This window comes from Carassius auratus, unplaced genomic scaffold, assembly GCF_003368295.1.
Source record: "Carassius auratus strain Wakin unplaced genomic scaffold, ASM336829v1 scaf_tig00217381, whole genome shotgun sequence".
Lineage (NCBI taxonomy): Eukaryota > Metazoa > Chordata > Actinopteri > Cypriniformes > Cyprinidae > Carassius > Carassius auratus.
In genome coordinates this window covers 113,049-131,794 of record NW_020529037.1, presented here as the reverse complement: position 1 = coordinate 131,794, position 18,746 = coordinate 113,049, and the positions used below count along the sequence as shown (strand labels likewise).

The window sequence follows — 18,746 nt, the reverse complement described above, 5'->3', positions numbered from 1 at the left end:
ATAAGTATGTTTCATTTTGTCCACATACCTACAGTATACACGTAAACGGTGATATGTAAATCGCATCGCAATATGTAAACTGTATTATCACCCAGCTCTAATCTGATATTAAAGATTTGACCAGACTTGACTTGGCTTTTGTTTTTCCATCCATACAATGAAAGTCAGTTGGCTCTATCATACATCCGGCGCAATGGGACACACGGTGCAGCGCAAGTGTGTTTGCTAGTTTCAGTCCGGTGCCGTTTGCATTTTCCCGTCCTGCGCCACGTCGTTTAAATAGCAAATACATTTGCGTCCATGGTCTAAAAAAGAAGTGTGTTCAGGCGCATTGCTGGCGCATTGCTATTTAAAGGAGCTGAAAATAGACTGCGCCATAGACCGACTCAAACCTGGTCTAAAGTCTAAAGTGAATGGCGCAATATTTTTTGTTATTTAAAGAGCGTTCTGGGCGGGTCCACAGTGCGCGTCCACAGTGCGCGTTGACTTTTCTTATACACACAGGGATGCGCATCACACAAACATGCCAACTATTAAAAACAAAAGGATTACAGTGTAAAAGAATATTATTGTGTAGGTTAAATAAATATAAAAAATTAATGATGGATAGTCATTGTGTGTATTAGAATTAGTCTACCTTTTGCAATTCAGCCTATTACTACTTATTATGATGAATGAAATTGGGTAATTAATTATACAATCGTGCCAATACACATACATATATATTAACTGACTCATCGCATGGAGCTTTGGTGGATTCCTGCTTGTCCCGTAGATGATCTGCTCACGCGCTTTAACTTCGTGCACAAGCAGATCTGTTTCTTGGCTTGAGAAGCGTTAAGCTTCTCCAGCAACAAATTCCGCCATGTAAAATAGCGATCTGCCATGGCGTGAGCGCATCTCGCTCTTAAAGGGAATGGGAGATGACACTCTGATTGATTTATTTGATGTTACGCCCATTACTTACTATTAAGAATAGGTACTGTACAAACCATTCCAAAAATGCACCTCGGCACACGGACCGTTTTTCCGCCGTTTAAATAGCAAAAGTGGATTTAGACACGCTTTGAGTGCACCTGAGCCGTGCACTTAACACTTTGCGTTTAGATCGTTAAAATAGGGCCCAATGTCTTTTTGGACCCCACTTACTGTACTTTTATTGTAGGGGCAAACCATTTTTTAAATATGTTCTTTTGCATTCCACAGAATAAAAGCATTCATGCATGTTTAGAAAACCATTAGGGTGAGAAAATGGTGATAGAGTTATCATTTTTAGGTTAACTTTTCCTTTACGTGCCATACTTGTACTAAAAGAAAGTGGTCAATATGTGATATACACAATAGATTAGTGAAGAGATGAATCATAGCTGTTAGTACATTGTGTGCTTTAGCCCAGCTGGAAAGCAATTTTGTAAATCTTACTTAGTATAATGAATACATTTTGACCTTCTTTGTCTGAAATTCTGTTTTGGCCAAAGGAACGAAGACTGCACATGTACATTGTGTACTGCCAAAACAAACCCAAATCAGAGCACATTGTTTCAGAATACATTGACACATATTTTGAGGTAAGACTCAAGTCACTGCCTACATCCTGCCTGACATTTAAACATGAGTCGTAAAAAGCGAGACAGACTCATAACTACACAATCTCATCTTTTCTTATATCCTCATCAGGATTTAAAACAGAGGTTGGGCCACAGGCTACAGATCACAGATCTACTGATCAAACCAGTGCAGCGGATCATGAAATACCAGCTTCTGCTGAAGGTCAGACAGAAAAATTTCATTAGCAAAGTAGTCATTCCTCCCATTGCTACTGACCCATCTTTATGTAAAGAATAGATGTTGAGAAAAGATTGATATCTTCCAACATAAATTAACTTTCTCATCATTGTTCTCATTGCTTAATTGTAGGATTTTCTCAAGATCTCCAAAAAGGCTGGTTTGGATACCGTAGAATTAGAGGTAAGGGTATTTGTTAAGACATTGGTTAGTTTTTAACTTTGGCATGTAACTCATTCAGCACCATTTATGCAACAAATATGAATGATTTTGTACCTCAAATCATGCAGCTGGAGGAAAAATGTTGCTAACTTTATGCCATTTCTAACCAATCATACTTAATCTGCCTATGCCTAGTAGATTATAAAACTTAAAACATAAATCATATTAGATCTGTAACCATAGCCATATGTACAGACCAGAATATTGTAGGCATGAAGGTGAATGAAAGGCCTTTGTCTTGGGCTAGTTAGCGAACCACCTAGCAGCACTTTAGCAGTCTCCTACAACACCATAGTATTATTGTGACACATTTTACACAAACAAGCACCAGTCATGTTTTCTTCAGAAAATTTAAAAATGTAGTTCTAAACTACGTTCTCTCACAGAAAGCAGTAGAGGTGATGTGTGTTGTTCCGAAACGCTGCAATGACATGATGAATGTTGGACGCCTCCAAGGATTTGATGTAAGATGCATTTCTCTTACCTTATTTACCTTATTTAAGTTTTCAAGCATGTAGGTGGGATCCTAAAAGCACAGTCATTAACAGCCTGAATGGTCATAAATCAGCAGGAAGTCCACAAGCTGTTCGCAAACTTTTTTTTTTTCCACATCATAATAAATCAAACCAAAAATGAATCCTCATTTTGAGGAAATAGTTTAGATGCCTGACAAAAAATATTCACAATCCGAGCAAATAAAAAAAGTGACCGCGCCTCCAGTTAAAAAAATATGGGAACATCACTGTACAATATTTCAAATGACACTCTACTTGTTGTGAATATTCATTTTTTTAGTGCAGTTTTGAACTTGAAGTTGAAATTGTTATTTATGTTTGCTGATTCTAGGGAATTTGAATTGTTCTGAGGACTGAGTATTGTTTATTTTGTTATGTATGTGTTTAGGGTAAAATTGTAGCCCAGGGAAGACTGCTTCTCCAGGATACCTTCATGGTCTCAGACCAGGATTGTAGTCTCCTTTCCCGCATGAAAGAGAGGCGCGTCTTTCTCTTTGAGCAGATAGTTATCTTTAGTGAACCTCTAGATAAAAAGAAGGGCTTCTCCATGCCGGGCTATCTGTTTAAGAACAGCATAAAGGTGTGTAGACAGAACCACTGCTGTAGAAAACACTGTGCTCAAGACACAGTATAGCAAGTAAAAAACATACATGTCTTGTTTCTCTCTCTGCAGGTCAGTTGGTTGGGTCTAGAAGAGAGTCCTGACAATGACCCTTGTAAGTTTATTTTGACCTCAAGGTCATCAACTGGCAGTACAGAGCACTATGCCCTCCATTCCTCGAACTGGGCACTTTGCCAGGCCTGGATACAGCAGATCAGCAGCATCCTGGAGAATCAGAGAAACTTCCTTAATGGTAACAAAATCTTAGAGTTTCCAATAAAGTTACAAAATGGGAGGTTGTAGGTGTAAAACCCCATGAACAACCACCAGACCACCTTTTAACGGTTACTCTTGTCTTCTCAGCACTGACTTCACCCATTGAATACCAACGGAACCATGCTGGGGCAAGCAGTCTGGGTGGACCCAGCAGCAGTGGACTTCCAGGGGGTAGCAGCAGCTCTGCCATGGGTGCAAGCTGTGGCTCTCGGTCCCGATCTTCCCGAATTCCTCAACCTTCTTCTCGTCTCCCCCAACCAGTGCAGCATCACCACGCCCCTGCCCCAGATGACCGCACTTCAGGTACGTGTCCACTTCCTGACCAGAACCTAAACGGCGAGGTCCCTAGGATGCGGGTTCTGGAGACCACCTTGAAGGAACTACGTGGGGATACCCAATCAGGGACACACGTTTCAAGAGCTACAGTCGTACCCCTGTCTCTCACCCTAACAAAGCCCCGTATCAAAGAACCCTTGCCCATTCTCTCCCCCTTAAATCCTCAGAACTTTACAGTCCAGAAAGGCTCCCCATTTTGGGCCTCAATGCCAGTCTCGCCTACTGGCAGGCCTGGCTCTTTCACAGAGCAGAGTGACACATTGAGTCTCAACCAGTGTCAGACTCGCAGGCACTCCACCCACAGTAAGGAGTTGGACCGCATCAGTAGTTGCTCCTCCACCAGTGAGCAGTCCCTGCATTCAACTCACAGCAATGGGGTAAGAGCCAATCCCTAGCTCCTGGCTTCAGTGAGGCCTAGTCCTGCTTCACCTCCACCTCCGGCTTCATACTAACCCGCTGAGGTATATGTGCATTGTCCTTGAACTAAAAGAGGTTTCTTACAGGCTGTTGTGGTTATTAACTGGCCTGGTTTGACTGTGCTGAGCAACTAACAAAGTACACTGTTAACCAGGATAACTCTTTGAGAGTTTCTCAGAAACTCTGTACTTCCATTGACTATCTCTTCTGATTATATCTGCTCTGAACTGGCAGGATTTTCTTTGTCTAACTGCTTGAGAAGGCCTGATGTGCAAGCATTGGCAGTACATAAACCAGCCAACTAACAATTACTAGCTCTTTTTCTTTTTTAACCTTTTCTTTTTACAGTTTTCAAAAATGCTTTTTGGGATAATCCATTTAAAAACAAATTGTGGGGTGTTAAAATCCCCATAAAAATCCAGTGCTGATTTGTTTACTATTGAAAAGGGAAGTTGGAGTGAGACGTATCATAGTATAAGGGTATTAGAGGGAGGTATATTCTCATTCTAGAGAGCATTTTATTGGACAAAACATTTGGGTACACACATGAGTGCATCAGCCTATTTTGTTTGTTTCCTGGAAGAGAAAGATTGTACATTTTAAAATCGGATATTTCTGTTCAGCTTTTAGCAGTCCACTAGCATATAGATGCTTCTGAAGTTAAAAGACCACAGAACTCCAATGTTGATTTCATGGGGTCTTTAAGGGTGTTGGATTTTTGTCTTTTAAATCACAGTCTTAAGGGGTAATCACACTGAAAGCAATTTGCAGCAACAAAGAGGCCAAAGTCATTATTTTTAGAGAAAGTAAGTGATTAGCAATGTTGAACATTAAGAGTTCAACGTTGCGACTACTGTCAGTTTGAACATAAACATTTGAGCTCACTTCATCCCCACGTAATGACACATGATGCACTTAACCAAAGTACAACCATCAGCAATTTAACTGTGAACTGTCAGTGTGCATGACTCTTTAGTGTAACTTTCAAGAGAATATTGTAAACTAAAACAACTTTGATTTGTAAATCTTTTCCTAGAACTGCTCTCACTTGCTTTATTCTTGCCATCTGACATGCTCCAGCTCACTAAATGTCTTCAGCATACTTCATATACAGAAATACTAAATCAAATATAAATAATATAAAAAGTACTCTAATGTTTTGCTGTGTATCTGTTTTTAGAGTGAACGTAGCAGCAGCAGCAGTGTGTCAACCATGTTGGTGACCCAGGACTATGTGGCTCTAAAAGAAGATGAGATCAGCGTGTATCAAGGAGAGGTTGTGCAGATATTGGCCTCTAACCATCAAAACATGTTCCTAGTTTTCCGTGCTGCCACAGAACAATGCCCAGCAGCCGAGGGCTGGATCCCTGGCTATGTTCTGGGTCACACCTCCACTATTATTCCTGACTACCCTGATGTAAACCTCAAGTTAGTATTGGTTATTAATTGTTAGTGATTATAGATTGATTGGTTACTTCTAAAGTGAAGCAGCAACACTTGTATTGAAATTTGCATTTTTTTTATTCATTCAAGCAACATAATTTCTATATTTTATCCATGCAGCTGTCTTTTGCATATATATATATATATATATATATATATATATATATATATACATATATATATATATTGCCATGTGCACTGATGAACTGTCAAAATAGAGATGTGTATTAAGAATGTTTATTAAGTATATAAGTAAGTTCACTTAGCGTTCATATTGACCTTAAATTTAGGCTTAAAAGAAGACACCACTGTTTTGACTTCTTGTTTGCTGTCTAATATTTATAGTCTAGCTGTGAATTAGCTTTCTTAAAACAGTGCTATATTTGTCAATCAGGAAGTCCTCATCGTGGCACACAGCTCTACGTATCAGACGAAAATCCGAAAAGAGAGAAAACGATGTAAGGAAGGAGGGCAAACCAGAGAATGGCTATCACAAATCTAGAGATGGATCAGCCAATAAGGTTTCTGCAAAGGTACTGCCTTAACAGTCTAATGATTCATTATGTAATCATTACTCTTTATGAAATTTCATGGTTATGACAATTTCTACATATGAACATTCAAATGACATCATTTTTTTTCTTCAGCTTTTGAATCCCAACTACATGTATGATGGTGAGTAAAAAATATTGTTCTTTCATTCTTGGAAATCTCTCTGCATAGATTAAATGGTTCTTCAGTCATAATGAAACAGCCAAATGACTATGTTTCTGATTTTCTCGTAGCAGTTCCCCCAGAGTTTGTGATCCCCTTGTATGAGGTGGTCTGCGACAGGGGCGATAGTGTAACTCTCCGCTGTAAGATCTGTGTGAAAGCCTCGGTCTGTTGGAGAGGCCCTGACCAGAGCACTCTCAGCAATGGTGGAAGATACACACTCACACACAGGTAAAACCAGGACACAGACATCATTGTACATGTCATGCACTTATACAGACTGCAGAGGGCACTTTTGCTTTATGGTTTCTGATCGAGTTTGAACAGTCATTTTGCTACTTTCATAACTGTATATTAAAAGAAACACTTTACATGCTAAATATTTCTGTGAAATTTTTCTTAATGTTGTTCACGGACAACATTTGGTAGCTTTTAGCTATATGGACAAATAATTAAATTAATTTAGTTTCACAATTTGTCATTGCTATCGGATAGACAAACTTAATCTTTAAACTTTGCACAATATCTGATTTCCTCTGTGAGTAAAATTCCTAATTACATATTTGAATTTTAAAATGTAATTGCTAAATAAGCAAACATTTTGTATTTATTAATGAATTAATGTATTAATTCATGGCATATTGTAACCAAAAGTACTGTTTTGAGCCATGATTAAGCTTTTAAGATTTTTTCTTTGAAATCTTTTAAGATTTTATTCTTGATTAAGCTCTACATGGATCTAACTGTTACTTTTGATGAGAAATTATATTTTTATTATATAAATATTTTTCTACTTTTTTGAGTAGCTAAGGTGTGCCAACTTGGTTTCATTGTTTGTTATTTTTTATGGTCGAGCGCCTTCGTTGAGCTCCTAGATTTGCATACTTTTTGGAAAGATTTGCTGAAAATTAAAAACTTATCTTTAAAACTGTAAAAACTTGTACAAATAATAAAAAAGTGAAATACATTAATAAAAATGTATAAAGGTTTATTAAATAAACTAAAAACATAAAATTATACATTTACAGGTTAATGTACTATCAGTGAGTTTCCTTTTTAAAATAAAGCCTGACAGGGTGATCTGGACCCAGGTGTGAAGCATCTTGTATTATCCACAAATGGATTATTTTCTGGTAATGTCTCACTGTCTGTTAATTATTTATTTTATTATTATTATCTTTTTTTAAAAATTGGGGGGGGGGGAATTCATGATTTACAAAAATAAATAAGTGAAATGCTTTAATAAATGAATGTACATAAAATATTGATCTGAAATTTGACTGGAAATTTAATTTAATTGTTTTATTCTGTGAGAATTATTTATTTTGCTTGTGGGATAAAATTGGCTTGGGACAACAGTCAATATATAGTTTAGCGGTCATTATACATTAAATACATTATGTTCGTAACACTTTACAGTTATGTTAGTAAACATGAACTAAGATTGAATAATACTTCTACAGTATTTATTCATCGTAGTTAATGCTTATTTCAACATTTATTAATACATTATTAAAATGAAAAAGTTGTGCTTGTTAACAGTAGATAATGCACTGTCAATTAACATGAATTAACAATGGACTACTTTATTTTCATTCATTAACATTAACAAAGATTAATAAATACTGAAGTAAAATATTGTTCATTCATGTTAGTCAATACATTAACTAACATTAGCTAATGGATCCTTATTGTAAAGTGTTAACATTATATTTCTGATGAAGTATTCCAGGGAACCATTTTTATTATTATTATTTTTTAAATAGACTATGCTGTAGATTTGTGTCCTTATACATTACAATTTATACATTATTGTCACTTAATTGTTTACTTTTTGTTCAGTGAGATGGGTGAAGTGACCCTCCATATCTCACCTGCCACTCTGGATGACAGCGGCACCTACACCTGTATCGCCTCTAATGACATGGGCTCAGTGACATCATCAGCTTACCTCAGGGTGCTTGGTCAGTTGAGTTTCAGTTAACACTGCTTGGATTGGTCCTACTTTATATTAAGTGGCCTTAACTATTATGTACTTACATTTAAATGAATCATTTGGTAAAATTGTGGGTTGCATTTTATTTTACAGTACATGTAATTACATGTACTTATAGTGTACTTACAGTGCATTTATCTAAGGAAGTTCTGGTAATACAAGGTAACTACAGTACATGGCTTAGGGTTAGGTTTAGGGGTAGGTTCAGGGTTAGTACCTAGTTATTACATAGTTATTGTAGTTACTATAATAAGTACATAGAATGTACATAAGGAAATTGTACAAAACTGTGAATACAATAAGTACCTTGTACTAATTTTGTAATGCTAGTACACAGTAGTTAAGGTCACTTCATTTAAAGTAAGACCCAAAAAATGTTAATAGTAGTCGAGTCAAACCACCAACATCGTTTTTTTGGTAGGCACTTCCTGTGACGGGATCCTCTGGAAGGATAACTTTGAGTCCCTCTACACTGAAGTCATGGAACTGGGGAGGTACTCTACGAGTGAAATGTTCTAACATTCTGAATTAACTTAATGTAGATTTAAAATATAACATAGTCATTTATCTCTATGAATAGCTAACATTTTAAACCAGTTAATGTTTAATTTCTGACCTTCTGTAGAGGCAGGTTTGCCGTCACTAAGTGGTGTGAGCAAAAAGGAAGCAAACGATCAGTGGCTGCTAAGCTAGTAAATAAAAAGCTAATGCGACGAGAGCAGGTGGTTCAAGAGCTGGGTGTCCTACACTGTCTTCAGCATCCTCACCTGGTGGGTCTGTTGGATACCTATGAGACCCCTGCCAGTTACGTTCTCATCCTGGAGATGTACGTGAACTTCCTTCTTTATCAGTATTCCCACACATAATAGCAATGCTAATGATAAAACAATTAGTTCATTTAAGACTGATGGAAAGTGTGTGTTTTGTTTTGGGGTCAGGGGTAACACATTTAGACGTGACACATTTTTTGGTTTTTCTTTTTCTTATTTTGCACATCAGTGCTGTTCAAGGTCGTCTCCTGGACTATATTGTTAGCTGGGGGAACTTGACAGAAGAAAAGGTGTCTGTTTACCTACGGGATATTCTAGAAGCTTTACACTACCTTCACACATACAGGATTGCTCATCTTGACTTGAAGGTGGGCCTTCTCTTGGAATTTTTCTGGCACACATATGTAATCATGCGTCTTGACCGGTGGTTCTCAACTAGTGCTGCGTTCCAGACAGACATATATTATATCGATATAATAACTATAACAATACAATATTGTATTATAGTGTACAATATTATACTTTACATAATAATATATAATATACTTTATATACTTATATATTATGTTAGGTAAAAAGCTTTGGTTAAAAGCGTCTGCTAAATGCATACATTTATTTAAATGTATTTATTTATATGCAGTATAGAGAGAGAGAGTGAGACATTATTTCCGGGTTCAATACATAGCTGGTTTTTGTGCACTTCAGCAAGCCATTGACATACACCCCCCCCCCCCCACCCCCCAGTCTTTGAAGCATTTCCTACATTACTTATTTTATTCTTTTTTTTTTTTTTTCAGGCATTTAATTAAATGTGTATTTCAAATTTTTCCTGCCCTTTTTAATTAATTCATTTATAAATAAATAAAAAGTTTACAAAAAGTGTACAATAAAGCACAATCAAATCCTTATATTGTATCACATTGAACTTGAATCAAGTTAAAGGTGTAATCTGCCGATTGTCCTGCAGGTGACTGCATAAATCTGTCTTCTTACGATGCACTTAGGGCTTAACGATTACTCCACCTCACCCGTAGATCTACAATGATTTTCAAGTGCTACTTTAGTTACGATGCTTTTGGGAAACAGACCGTAATATTAAGATCAGTTATACGATCGTTTTTACGAACTTCTTAGGCTTAAAAAGCTTTTGGGAAACTCAGCCCTGGTTAGTTTTTGAAAATAGTCATTTACATTTTAATTACTTGTAAGAATTTAACATTTATTTTTAATCATTTAGCAAACATTTTTAATCCAAAGACTAACAAATGAGCAATGCAAGTGATTTATCTTAATAACATGAGAACTGCTAACAATACAGTTTTATACATAAGAATAGTACAGACTTGAACAGGAAAGGAAGGATTTACAGTAAGTGTTGTTTTTGAAGAGTTAGCAGGATGCAGTAAAGTGCTTATGTAACACAAAACAAAAGAGCAGTGTGAGTAGCTCAAATCAAACTGCTGGAACTCAGCTCATATATATATATATATATATATATATATATATATATATATATATATATATATATATACAGAACATCTGACATTTTTCTTTAAAACTAGTATTTTTTCTAGCTACTATGTGTAGGTTTCTATGTAAGTACTGGTACTTCTGAATTGTTTGAGGGTGGGACTTAGCACTTTTGAAATGAAAGTACTTGATGGACATATACTATGTGTTGTGAACATTCACTCAGTATCGATATCTCATTTCTGAACAAGATGGCTTTTAGAGGCTTTTGGACTGGAACTTCTCATATATATATATATGCGCAGGTCAATGTATTAATAACCTACACCCGACCGCTTTTTCAACTACCCCGCCCGCAACTCGGACCGAAAAAAAAAAAAAAAAAAGGCCAATAAACTCATAATTTGTACTAAAATAGTCTAGTCTGGCTATGTCTATTTTTATGTTTCTGCAAGGTCAGCAGACATTGAGGCTCGGGTTTGTTCTGATCAGAGCTTGTGAGCGGAGAACGCATTTCTGAATATCCCGATCCGCTCACTCATTCCGTGGGGTCTCAGTCTCACTCAACCCAGAATGGCCTGCTGCAAGGAGTCATTTAATTGTTTAGCAATAAACTGGTGTTTTCTGTGTTGCTGCAAAGATGAAGTTGACGATGCAGAGTCACCATGAACGCCAGAGAGAAATGCACACATTTCATATGGATTACATCATCAGAGAGTAGCTGTAGGCTAAGTGCAAAATCACACAACTGCAAATGTGATACTCATCTTATAAAACAGTTCCTTAAGAAGTTAATATTGTGTTATTTTAGACACAATGTTGTCTGATTTCCCCAATTTTGCCAACCAAAATATTAAGAAAAATCTGAACTGTTCATCCCCTAGCAACTCTCAGTGGGATTTAATTTCTTAATCCACGTTTTGAATGAATTTAGTGAACCATTTGGCACGTTGATTCATTGGCCATAGTCACATTGGATTTGAAGTGGCGCTGCACAGACCGATCGGTGTATGACATCAAAGTACCGCAAGAGCGATTCAAAAGCACAAGGAGTCGTCTGCTCTCTAAAGCCCCTTTCACACTGCCATTCCGGCAAATACAGGGGTAAAGTGTTCCTGTAATTGTTCCCTGGTCGCTAGATTTGGCACTTTCACACTGCCAGTGATGACCCGGTATATGTGCGTGCTTTCACACACAACCCTTGAAGATCCCGTAACGACACGTGACATCAGCACGTGACGTGTAATGCATGAGTCGAAAACGCTTGGCACGTTATACTTTAACTGAAGCAAGCAAACGATCTCGGCGTCAGCGCGGAAAGTGAGGAACTAACTGATCTCTGCTTCATTACAGTTTGCACATATGTTTTCGTCGCGAATGTTGATCTTCCTTCAAAACAGCCGGTAAAAGAGTCGCGCGATAACGCGCGTCATCACTCCGATACGGAATTAGATCTGGCTTTTGTTCACACAGCGCTCGTTCCGGATCGATTACCGCAATGTTACTATGTCCCCGACCCGGGTTAGATTCGGTAATCAATTCCGGGACGTGGTTGCTTTCACACAGAAGGCGACCAGGCAATGTTACGGGAATATTGCGGGTCCGACGTGCAGTGTGAAAGGGGCTTAAAGCTCTTGCGGTTCTTTGATGTCATACACCGATCGGTCTGATAGTGATGATCCGCTTCAAGTTGAACAAGCCTAATCATTCAATGAACAATTCATAAAGAACCTTTTACTTCACTCCTAAATGAATCAGCCATTTGAACGAATCAAATGAATGAATAAATGTTTCGATGACTTTAATCATCAAGACATTTTTATTTTATACCGTATATATATATATACCGTATTTTCCGGACTATAAGTCACACTTTTTTTCATAGTTTGGCTGGTCCTGCGAGTTATAGTCAGGTGCGACTTATTTATCAAAATTAATTTGACATGAACCAAGAGAAATGAACCAAGAGAAAACATTAGCGCCTATAGCCGCGAGAGGGTGCTCTATACTGCTCAGTGCTCCTGTAGCCTACACTAAGCAGCATGTAGCGCCCTCTCGTGGCTGTAGACAGTAATGTTTTCCCTTGGTTCTTGGTTCTAAATAAATGCGACTTATAGTCCAGTGCGACTTATGTATTTTTTTTTTCCTCGTCATGAATTATTTTTGGACTGATATATATATATATATGACGTCAACCGAGGCTATATTACCACCGGGTCAATTCTATCGACGTTTTACACACATTATTCACAGCTGGTTACGAATAAGACGTTTCCCAATGTGCTGAGCAGCACAGCATCTCGTTCCGCTTTCTAAGGGAACAAGGTTACAGTCAAGTAACCGGGAACGTTCTGCCCGGACATTAACAGATTCATATAGGTAATACCAGTAATACGCAGCTGTCGCAGTATGCATGATACAGGAAATGGTCAGTAACATCATAAGGTTGAGGTACCATATCTATATCAGTAATATAAATTCCATGCGATATAATGAAATCTAGCGTATGATTAAAATGATGAGTGGGCCCGGTGACGTTTCGTTTGACTCCTAAAGAGTTTATTAGGTCAGTAAACGCAAGTCCTAATTCATCATTTGTATTATCAGCATGAATGTTAAAATCTCTGACAATTAGTGCTTTATCAACATCTACCAATAGGTATAAAAGGAAATCTGCTAACTATCCAAGCGAATATGTATTATATAAATCTGTAATATATAAATATTCATAAGTGATGAAATATCCAGTTTACACCCTTTAAGCAAACATACTATACTGCAGTCTCCAGCTGACTAATTTCTTCTATTTTAATATATTGCCACTCCCAGATATTTTGTGACATCTTTGGTTAAAAGATAGGAGTGGGAATTCATTTTATCCTCTTCCCTATACTAATGCATAATTGAATTTTTTGAGGGATTTTAAGTTTTGACTACTTTGCTTGAATACTTGACTGGATTGCATCATTCTGAAGTCAAGTGTGCTATTGAATTTCTATTTGTATCATTTAAAACTGTCATGTATCTGTTATTGCATGCTTGTCTGCATTATGTGTCTTTCAGCCCGAGAATATATTAATTGAGCAAATGTCAGCCCAGCCTCTAGTCAAACTGACGGATTTCGGTGATGCGGCACATCTCGCCAACTCCCCTTACATCCACCCTCTGCTGGGCAGTCCAGAGTTCTCCGCCCCTGAGCTGGTGCTGGGTGAACCAGCGGCTCTGGCGTCTGACATCTGGAGTCTAGGCGTGTTGGCGTACGTGATGCTCAGCGGGGCATCCCCTTTCCTGGATGAGAGTGTCGAGGAGACCTGCCTCAACATCTGCCGTCTCGACTTCAGCTTCCCGGAGGACTACTTCCATGGTGTGAGTCAGGCGGCGCGGGATTTTGTATGTGTCTTACTCCAAGGCGAGCCATGCAGACGTCCCTCTGCACAGGTTTGCCTGCATGAGGAGCCATGGCTGCAGCCCATCGCGGCCTCCGGCGCAGCTCGCCTCGACACTACTAGACTTATCTCTTTTATTGAGCGGAGGAAACATCAGAACGACCTACGACCCGTGGCCAGTTTCCGATCATTCCTGCGTAGTCGCCTACTTAGCAAGACCTGAGAGAAACGTAGAGTGGAAATCCAATAGTATGCTTGTTCTCCTGCAGTTATATTAAGGAAAGTATAGGTTATAAATAGGAAATATGCTGAAATCTTATCCTCGTTTTAGAGTCATTCTGAAATGGTTCTTGGTCTCTGTTACTGTCACTGCTGCTGACAAAATTCTGAAGTCCCCCTTTCCAACCCTTCAAAAAAAAATGTTTAGCTACATGTACATGTTCTCTATTTGTATGGACAAAACTCATGAGAAACAAATGTGAATTAAGAAAGGGGGGGGGGGGGGGTTCTTTTGAAGTTTTTTTTTTTTTTCCTGAGCCAGAAAGGTTTAGCTTTAGTGGAGTACTGTAATTTATATAGCTACATTCAGGAAGGAATACATTTTGTACAGACCATGTATAGAAGCACAGTAAAGATAATATCTTTATCTTGAACGTTTTGGACAAAAGAAAAACAAAAGCTTATTTAAAGATTTAAAGAGAAGTAAAATAAGTTACACTATGGCATTCATCTCAAGTTCCATGTTTGATAGACATACTGTCATATTGGAAGTCAGGCATAACAAATTTAACAACTTTTAACAGCTGCATCTCTTTCACACAAGTAAAGTAAAATGTAAGCTTTTCATTTCAATTTGCATCTGTCTATCAGCCTTATGTTGTAAATAAACTGGACCTCCCTTCATTCATGTTAATCTGCCATGTTTGACATGCTTTCTCATTGGCTGATCATGACTTTCAACTGACCAGTTAGAATACAAGCTGGAAAGCCGCCTAAGGCAGGAAGTTTTAGTAACCACAACAAATGTGCACTCTTTGTAACTTGTTGAAATGTGCAATGTTGGGGCTTTAACATTCTGCAGCTATTTATAATGATTTGTGTTAAATCAGCATTGTTAAGTACATGTATTGGCCACTGCAAGTTGAGATATGATGTGTCTGTGACTCTTTCTGTGTTCAGTATCATTTTGTAAGCTTAAGCCTCATTTATTAAAAAACATTTGTGTCTTTGTCACACTTTTGTTATGAATGTTGTTATTTTTATGGTTATACCAAAGTTAATCCTCATTTATCTAAATGCTTCTTCTCACTATTTGGTGGTTATAACTTGTAACAATAAGTTATGAATGCAGTTTTGACTCCTGGAGCAGGAGTATTGATTGTTGATTTATTAATTGTGTCTTGTTTTGTTTTTGTTAATCAAATTTAATTGTAGATGAAGTAATGCTACATATTTTAAATTCCATATCTGCTCATTGTAGCAGCAATCTGTTTATGTAGGTTTGCATGACTAAATGACAAGGATGATCCCTTGTTTAAAATACATTGAGATGAATTGTTCCCTGTGTACTGTATCTGTTGTACAGGGAGATAGTACTAAGTTAATTGCCTCCATATTGTGGGTTGAAGTTTAAGAGGCAAGTTGCAGTGGTCTAATAATCCAAAATAGCAACTGTCAACCCTTGTCACTAAAACCTAGTTGCAATCATTTTAGTGCTGAATAAAAAGGAGGTAAATAATATGCTGGCTCAGTTATGTTAGTATGATTTTTCATATTTATATTAAGTTAGTTTCTCATAATGCATAAATGTATACCCGTTTTTTTTTTTTTTTTACATACTGTAACAATGTCATTTTGAATGCTTTTGACTCTATATTGATTTTGCATGTATATTTCTTTGTACAGAAACCATACATGTTTGCACATTCTGTGCTGAACATGAGTTACTTTATCCTCAGTTATTTTTGAGATTAAACATATGAAACATTTTATTTGTTCAACTAGTCTCCAGTGTCTTTGTTTATAAAGTGTTTCTCTGTTTCGTGTTCGTGGGATTGGAGGAATTATTCAACAGCATTGTTGCCGTACAGTAAGTTTGATGTGGTGTATAAAACTACCCTGATCTGAAGATTAGTATTTTTACACATTTCCTGTCTACGTCTCTTGAGGCTTCACCCAAACCATGTGAAAACCATCCGGAGAGGCTGAGGCAGCAGGCAGGTGTGAAACTGCATCTGCAGGTGCTGAGATCTTAGTAAGATCCCAAAACAGATAAATGACTGATTAAACTTCCCCTGATCTTATCGCAGTGGACTCAACTTGTGCAGGTGACTGTAAATGCATTAGAATGTATAAATTGGTTTGCAAAACAAAAAGAATATCAAGAATCCTTAGGTGCAGATTTTATTATATGTAACCAAACAGGCAATAAAATGCATTTGTGTGGTCACTTATTTTATTGTACATAATTATTATGCATGCTGGTTTCCAGTTTCCTTAATAACATGGAAAAATTGTACTTTTAAAAATGGTTCTATTTATGTTTTTTAAAGACGTATCCAGTTAAGTTCAATACCTTAACTGGATGTCTTTAAATGAATAAATAAACATGTTTTGTGCTTGTCTTTTTGGCAGCATGTAGGCAAAAGAAAAAAAAGATGCCTTTTACAGAAAGGTTCGTGAGATTATTCACGTCTGTTTTTGACACTTGCAGCATCTGTGGTTGTTTGTCTGATTGTGTGAATATAACGGCTTTGTTTTTTTATGAGGTGTGAGGAGAAGGTCTAGGTGTCTATTTTAAACTGTCTTATGCTGTTCTGCAGGCACCCACACATACAGACTGTTTCTCTTGAGAAATGTAATGTGCGACTGTTTTCAAGTTTGGAACTCTTGACTTTGACATTCAAATAATTCCATTTAATGGCCCAACCCTGGCTTTGAGGTGTAAGATAACCAACCAAATAAAATGAAATGATCTCTATGAACCTTTCATACTGAAAATAAAACTTCCATAAGTATGAATCAAAATTTCCCCACTGAGATTGCTTTCTAAGAAATCATGAATATAGTGTGAACAAGTTTCCATGACTCATTTTTGTCTTCTGCTAATTTAGTTTTGAAATAAGTTTTCTATTGACTGACATAATAATGGGGTATTTAGACATCTCTGTCTGTGTGCAGTTATTAAAAAAAGTGCGTTGTAAAGCTTGTTGCTATACCACCAGGAGGCACACTTTATCTAGATCAGGAAGTCTTGATTAATTTAAGTGGTCTATTTATTCTGTGATATGGTGACAGTCCATAAGACATTTATCAGAATGCTATATTTGTGGTTTTTAAGTGTGGTCATGATTTGATCGGATATGTTCCAGATAGGTTATATTACTGAAGATAATATACAAGTTCTGACAGTTGAAACTACAGTATGGAAACAACACTGTTCTAGGGTTATCTTGAAGCATAGAATACTTCAAAACATCAATGTTTAAAAGGTAAGAGTCTTATTCATCTTAATGAATTATATTCCTGTGCAAAATATTGCAAAAACAATAATGAAACAACTTTTTATATTCAAGTTTTTATTTAACAAAATTATATTTTAAGCCTTGTTAATATAGTTTAGACAAAAAATTTAGTCTACAGCAAACAGCTGGTACGGCAGGTAAATTAATTGATATAGTTTTTGCAATATTAGAACTTAAGGAAGTTTCAAACCAACACATTAATGAGTGAAAATAATTCAGGCTGGCTGGAGTCATGTAAATAAAATGTCAAATCACTCGAGCAAACTTCCTGATTTGTCTTGTACAGAAATAATAAAAATGTCATTCCTCAAGAGACCGTATTTGCAAAAGTGCATAGAAAATAATTGAATTTTAATTATATAAATATAATTATACTTATAAACTTAAAATAAATATTAATTATACTTATACTTATTATGGATACATTTTTATTGTGTTGATTTGCTAACATATGTGTATTCAAATTGCCCAAAAAAAAAGAAAATAAAAAAATAAACTTTCTTTTGACTTTATTGCTGGTTTTTATCTGTTTCCAAGCTGCTTTTGCACAGAAGACCTAAAGGAGGCGACACCTGCATAAACAGTTGCCACTGTTCTGATACATTTAATTTGAAATATGTATATTAACAGCTTTGACCTTAGCCTTATATCAGTTAGAAGTACCTGTAAAAGGCCTTTATTTATTTTTTTGCATGATAGTGAAATGTGAATTCTACCAGAGGTACAGTTTAATTTAATATTTCTAAATGCGTGGTACCATCCTTTTCAACTTAATGCCACCAGATCCTGTAATATGTTTGTTCAAATCATGTTTGTTTTTTTGTTGTTTTTTTTGGTGTAGTGAGTGTTTAGTCCAAATCTTTTTATTGGTTTTCGGTTTTACGGGCACACAAGATAAACCCTTAATGTAATTTAAAAAGGGAGCCCATGTCTTTTAAAAGGATGTAAGTGAACCAGAGAGTGAATATCTCAACTTTTCCAGTCCAATACAGTAAAACCTTTCCTGTATCCACCTATCATGTGTTGGAGGAGAAGCATGTCTCCACTTAAGAAAGATGGCCCATCTGGCCAAGATTGTAGAAGAAGCAATTACTTTACGATCTCGGGCAACCAAATCAGGCATAGGGGAAACGGCTATAATTGGATCAGGGCTAATATAAGTGGTGATAGCTTTTTTAAGTGTACATTAGATCAAAAGGTCACCAGCTGCGGACAAGTCCAAAACATGTGCATATAGTCGGCAGGAGAGAGTTTACAATGGTTACAGGCAGCACTCTTGCCTGGAAAGTTT

General features: G+C 36.9%; 1 protein-coding gene across 3 annotated transcripts in view; it reads left to right on the top strand.

Annotated features, from left to right (window-relative positions):
* The window catches only part of LOC113100858 (triple functional domain protein-like), a 97,442-nt gene extending 82,100 nt beyond the window's left edge, over nucleotides 1-15,342 (top strand). The window contains exons 35-50 of one of the 3 annotated variants that reach the window (XM_026265380.1): nucleotides 1,479-1,568; nucleotides 1,678-1,770; nucleotides 1,918-1,968; nucleotides 2,394-2,471; nucleotides 2,911-3,102; nucleotides 3,196-3,376; nucleotides 3,487-4,112; nucleotides 5,333-5,580; nucleotides 5,990-6,128; nucleotides 6,243-6,270; nucleotides 6,384-6,540; nucleotides 8,152-8,273; nucleotides 8,727-8,799; nucleotides 8,931-9,131; nucleotides 9,305-9,443; nucleotides 13,609-15,342. In XM_026265380.1, coding sequence (XP_026121165.1) covers nucleotides 1,479-1,568; nucleotides 1,678-1,770; nucleotides 1,918-1,968; nucleotides 2,394-2,471; nucleotides 2,911-3,102; nucleotides 3,196-3,376; nucleotides 3,487-4,112; nucleotides 5,333-5,580; nucleotides 5,990-6,128; nucleotides 6,243-6,270; nucleotides 6,384-6,540; nucleotides 8,152-8,273; nucleotides 8,727-8,799; nucleotides 8,931-9,131; nucleotides 9,305-9,443; nucleotides 13,609-14,154 — 2,964 coding nt within the window. In that variant the 3' untranslated portion in view covers nucleotides 14,155-15,342. Of the gene's footprint in view, nucleotides 1-1,478; nucleotides 1,569-1,677; nucleotides 1,771-1,917; nucleotides 1,969-2,393; nucleotides 2,472-2,910; nucleotides 3,103-3,195; nucleotides 3,377-3,486; nucleotides 4,113-5,332; nucleotides 5,581-5,989; nucleotides 6,129-6,242; nucleotides 6,271-6,380; nucleotides 6,541-8,151; nucleotides 8,274-8,726; nucleotides 8,800-8,930; nucleotides 9,132-9,304; nucleotides 9,444-13,608 lie in introns of those variants that run through there. The other 2 variants (XM_026265379.1, XM_026265381.1) reach the window with 2 other exon arrangements.
* The last annotated feature ends 3,404 nt before the right edge of the window (nucleotides 15,343-18,746 follow it).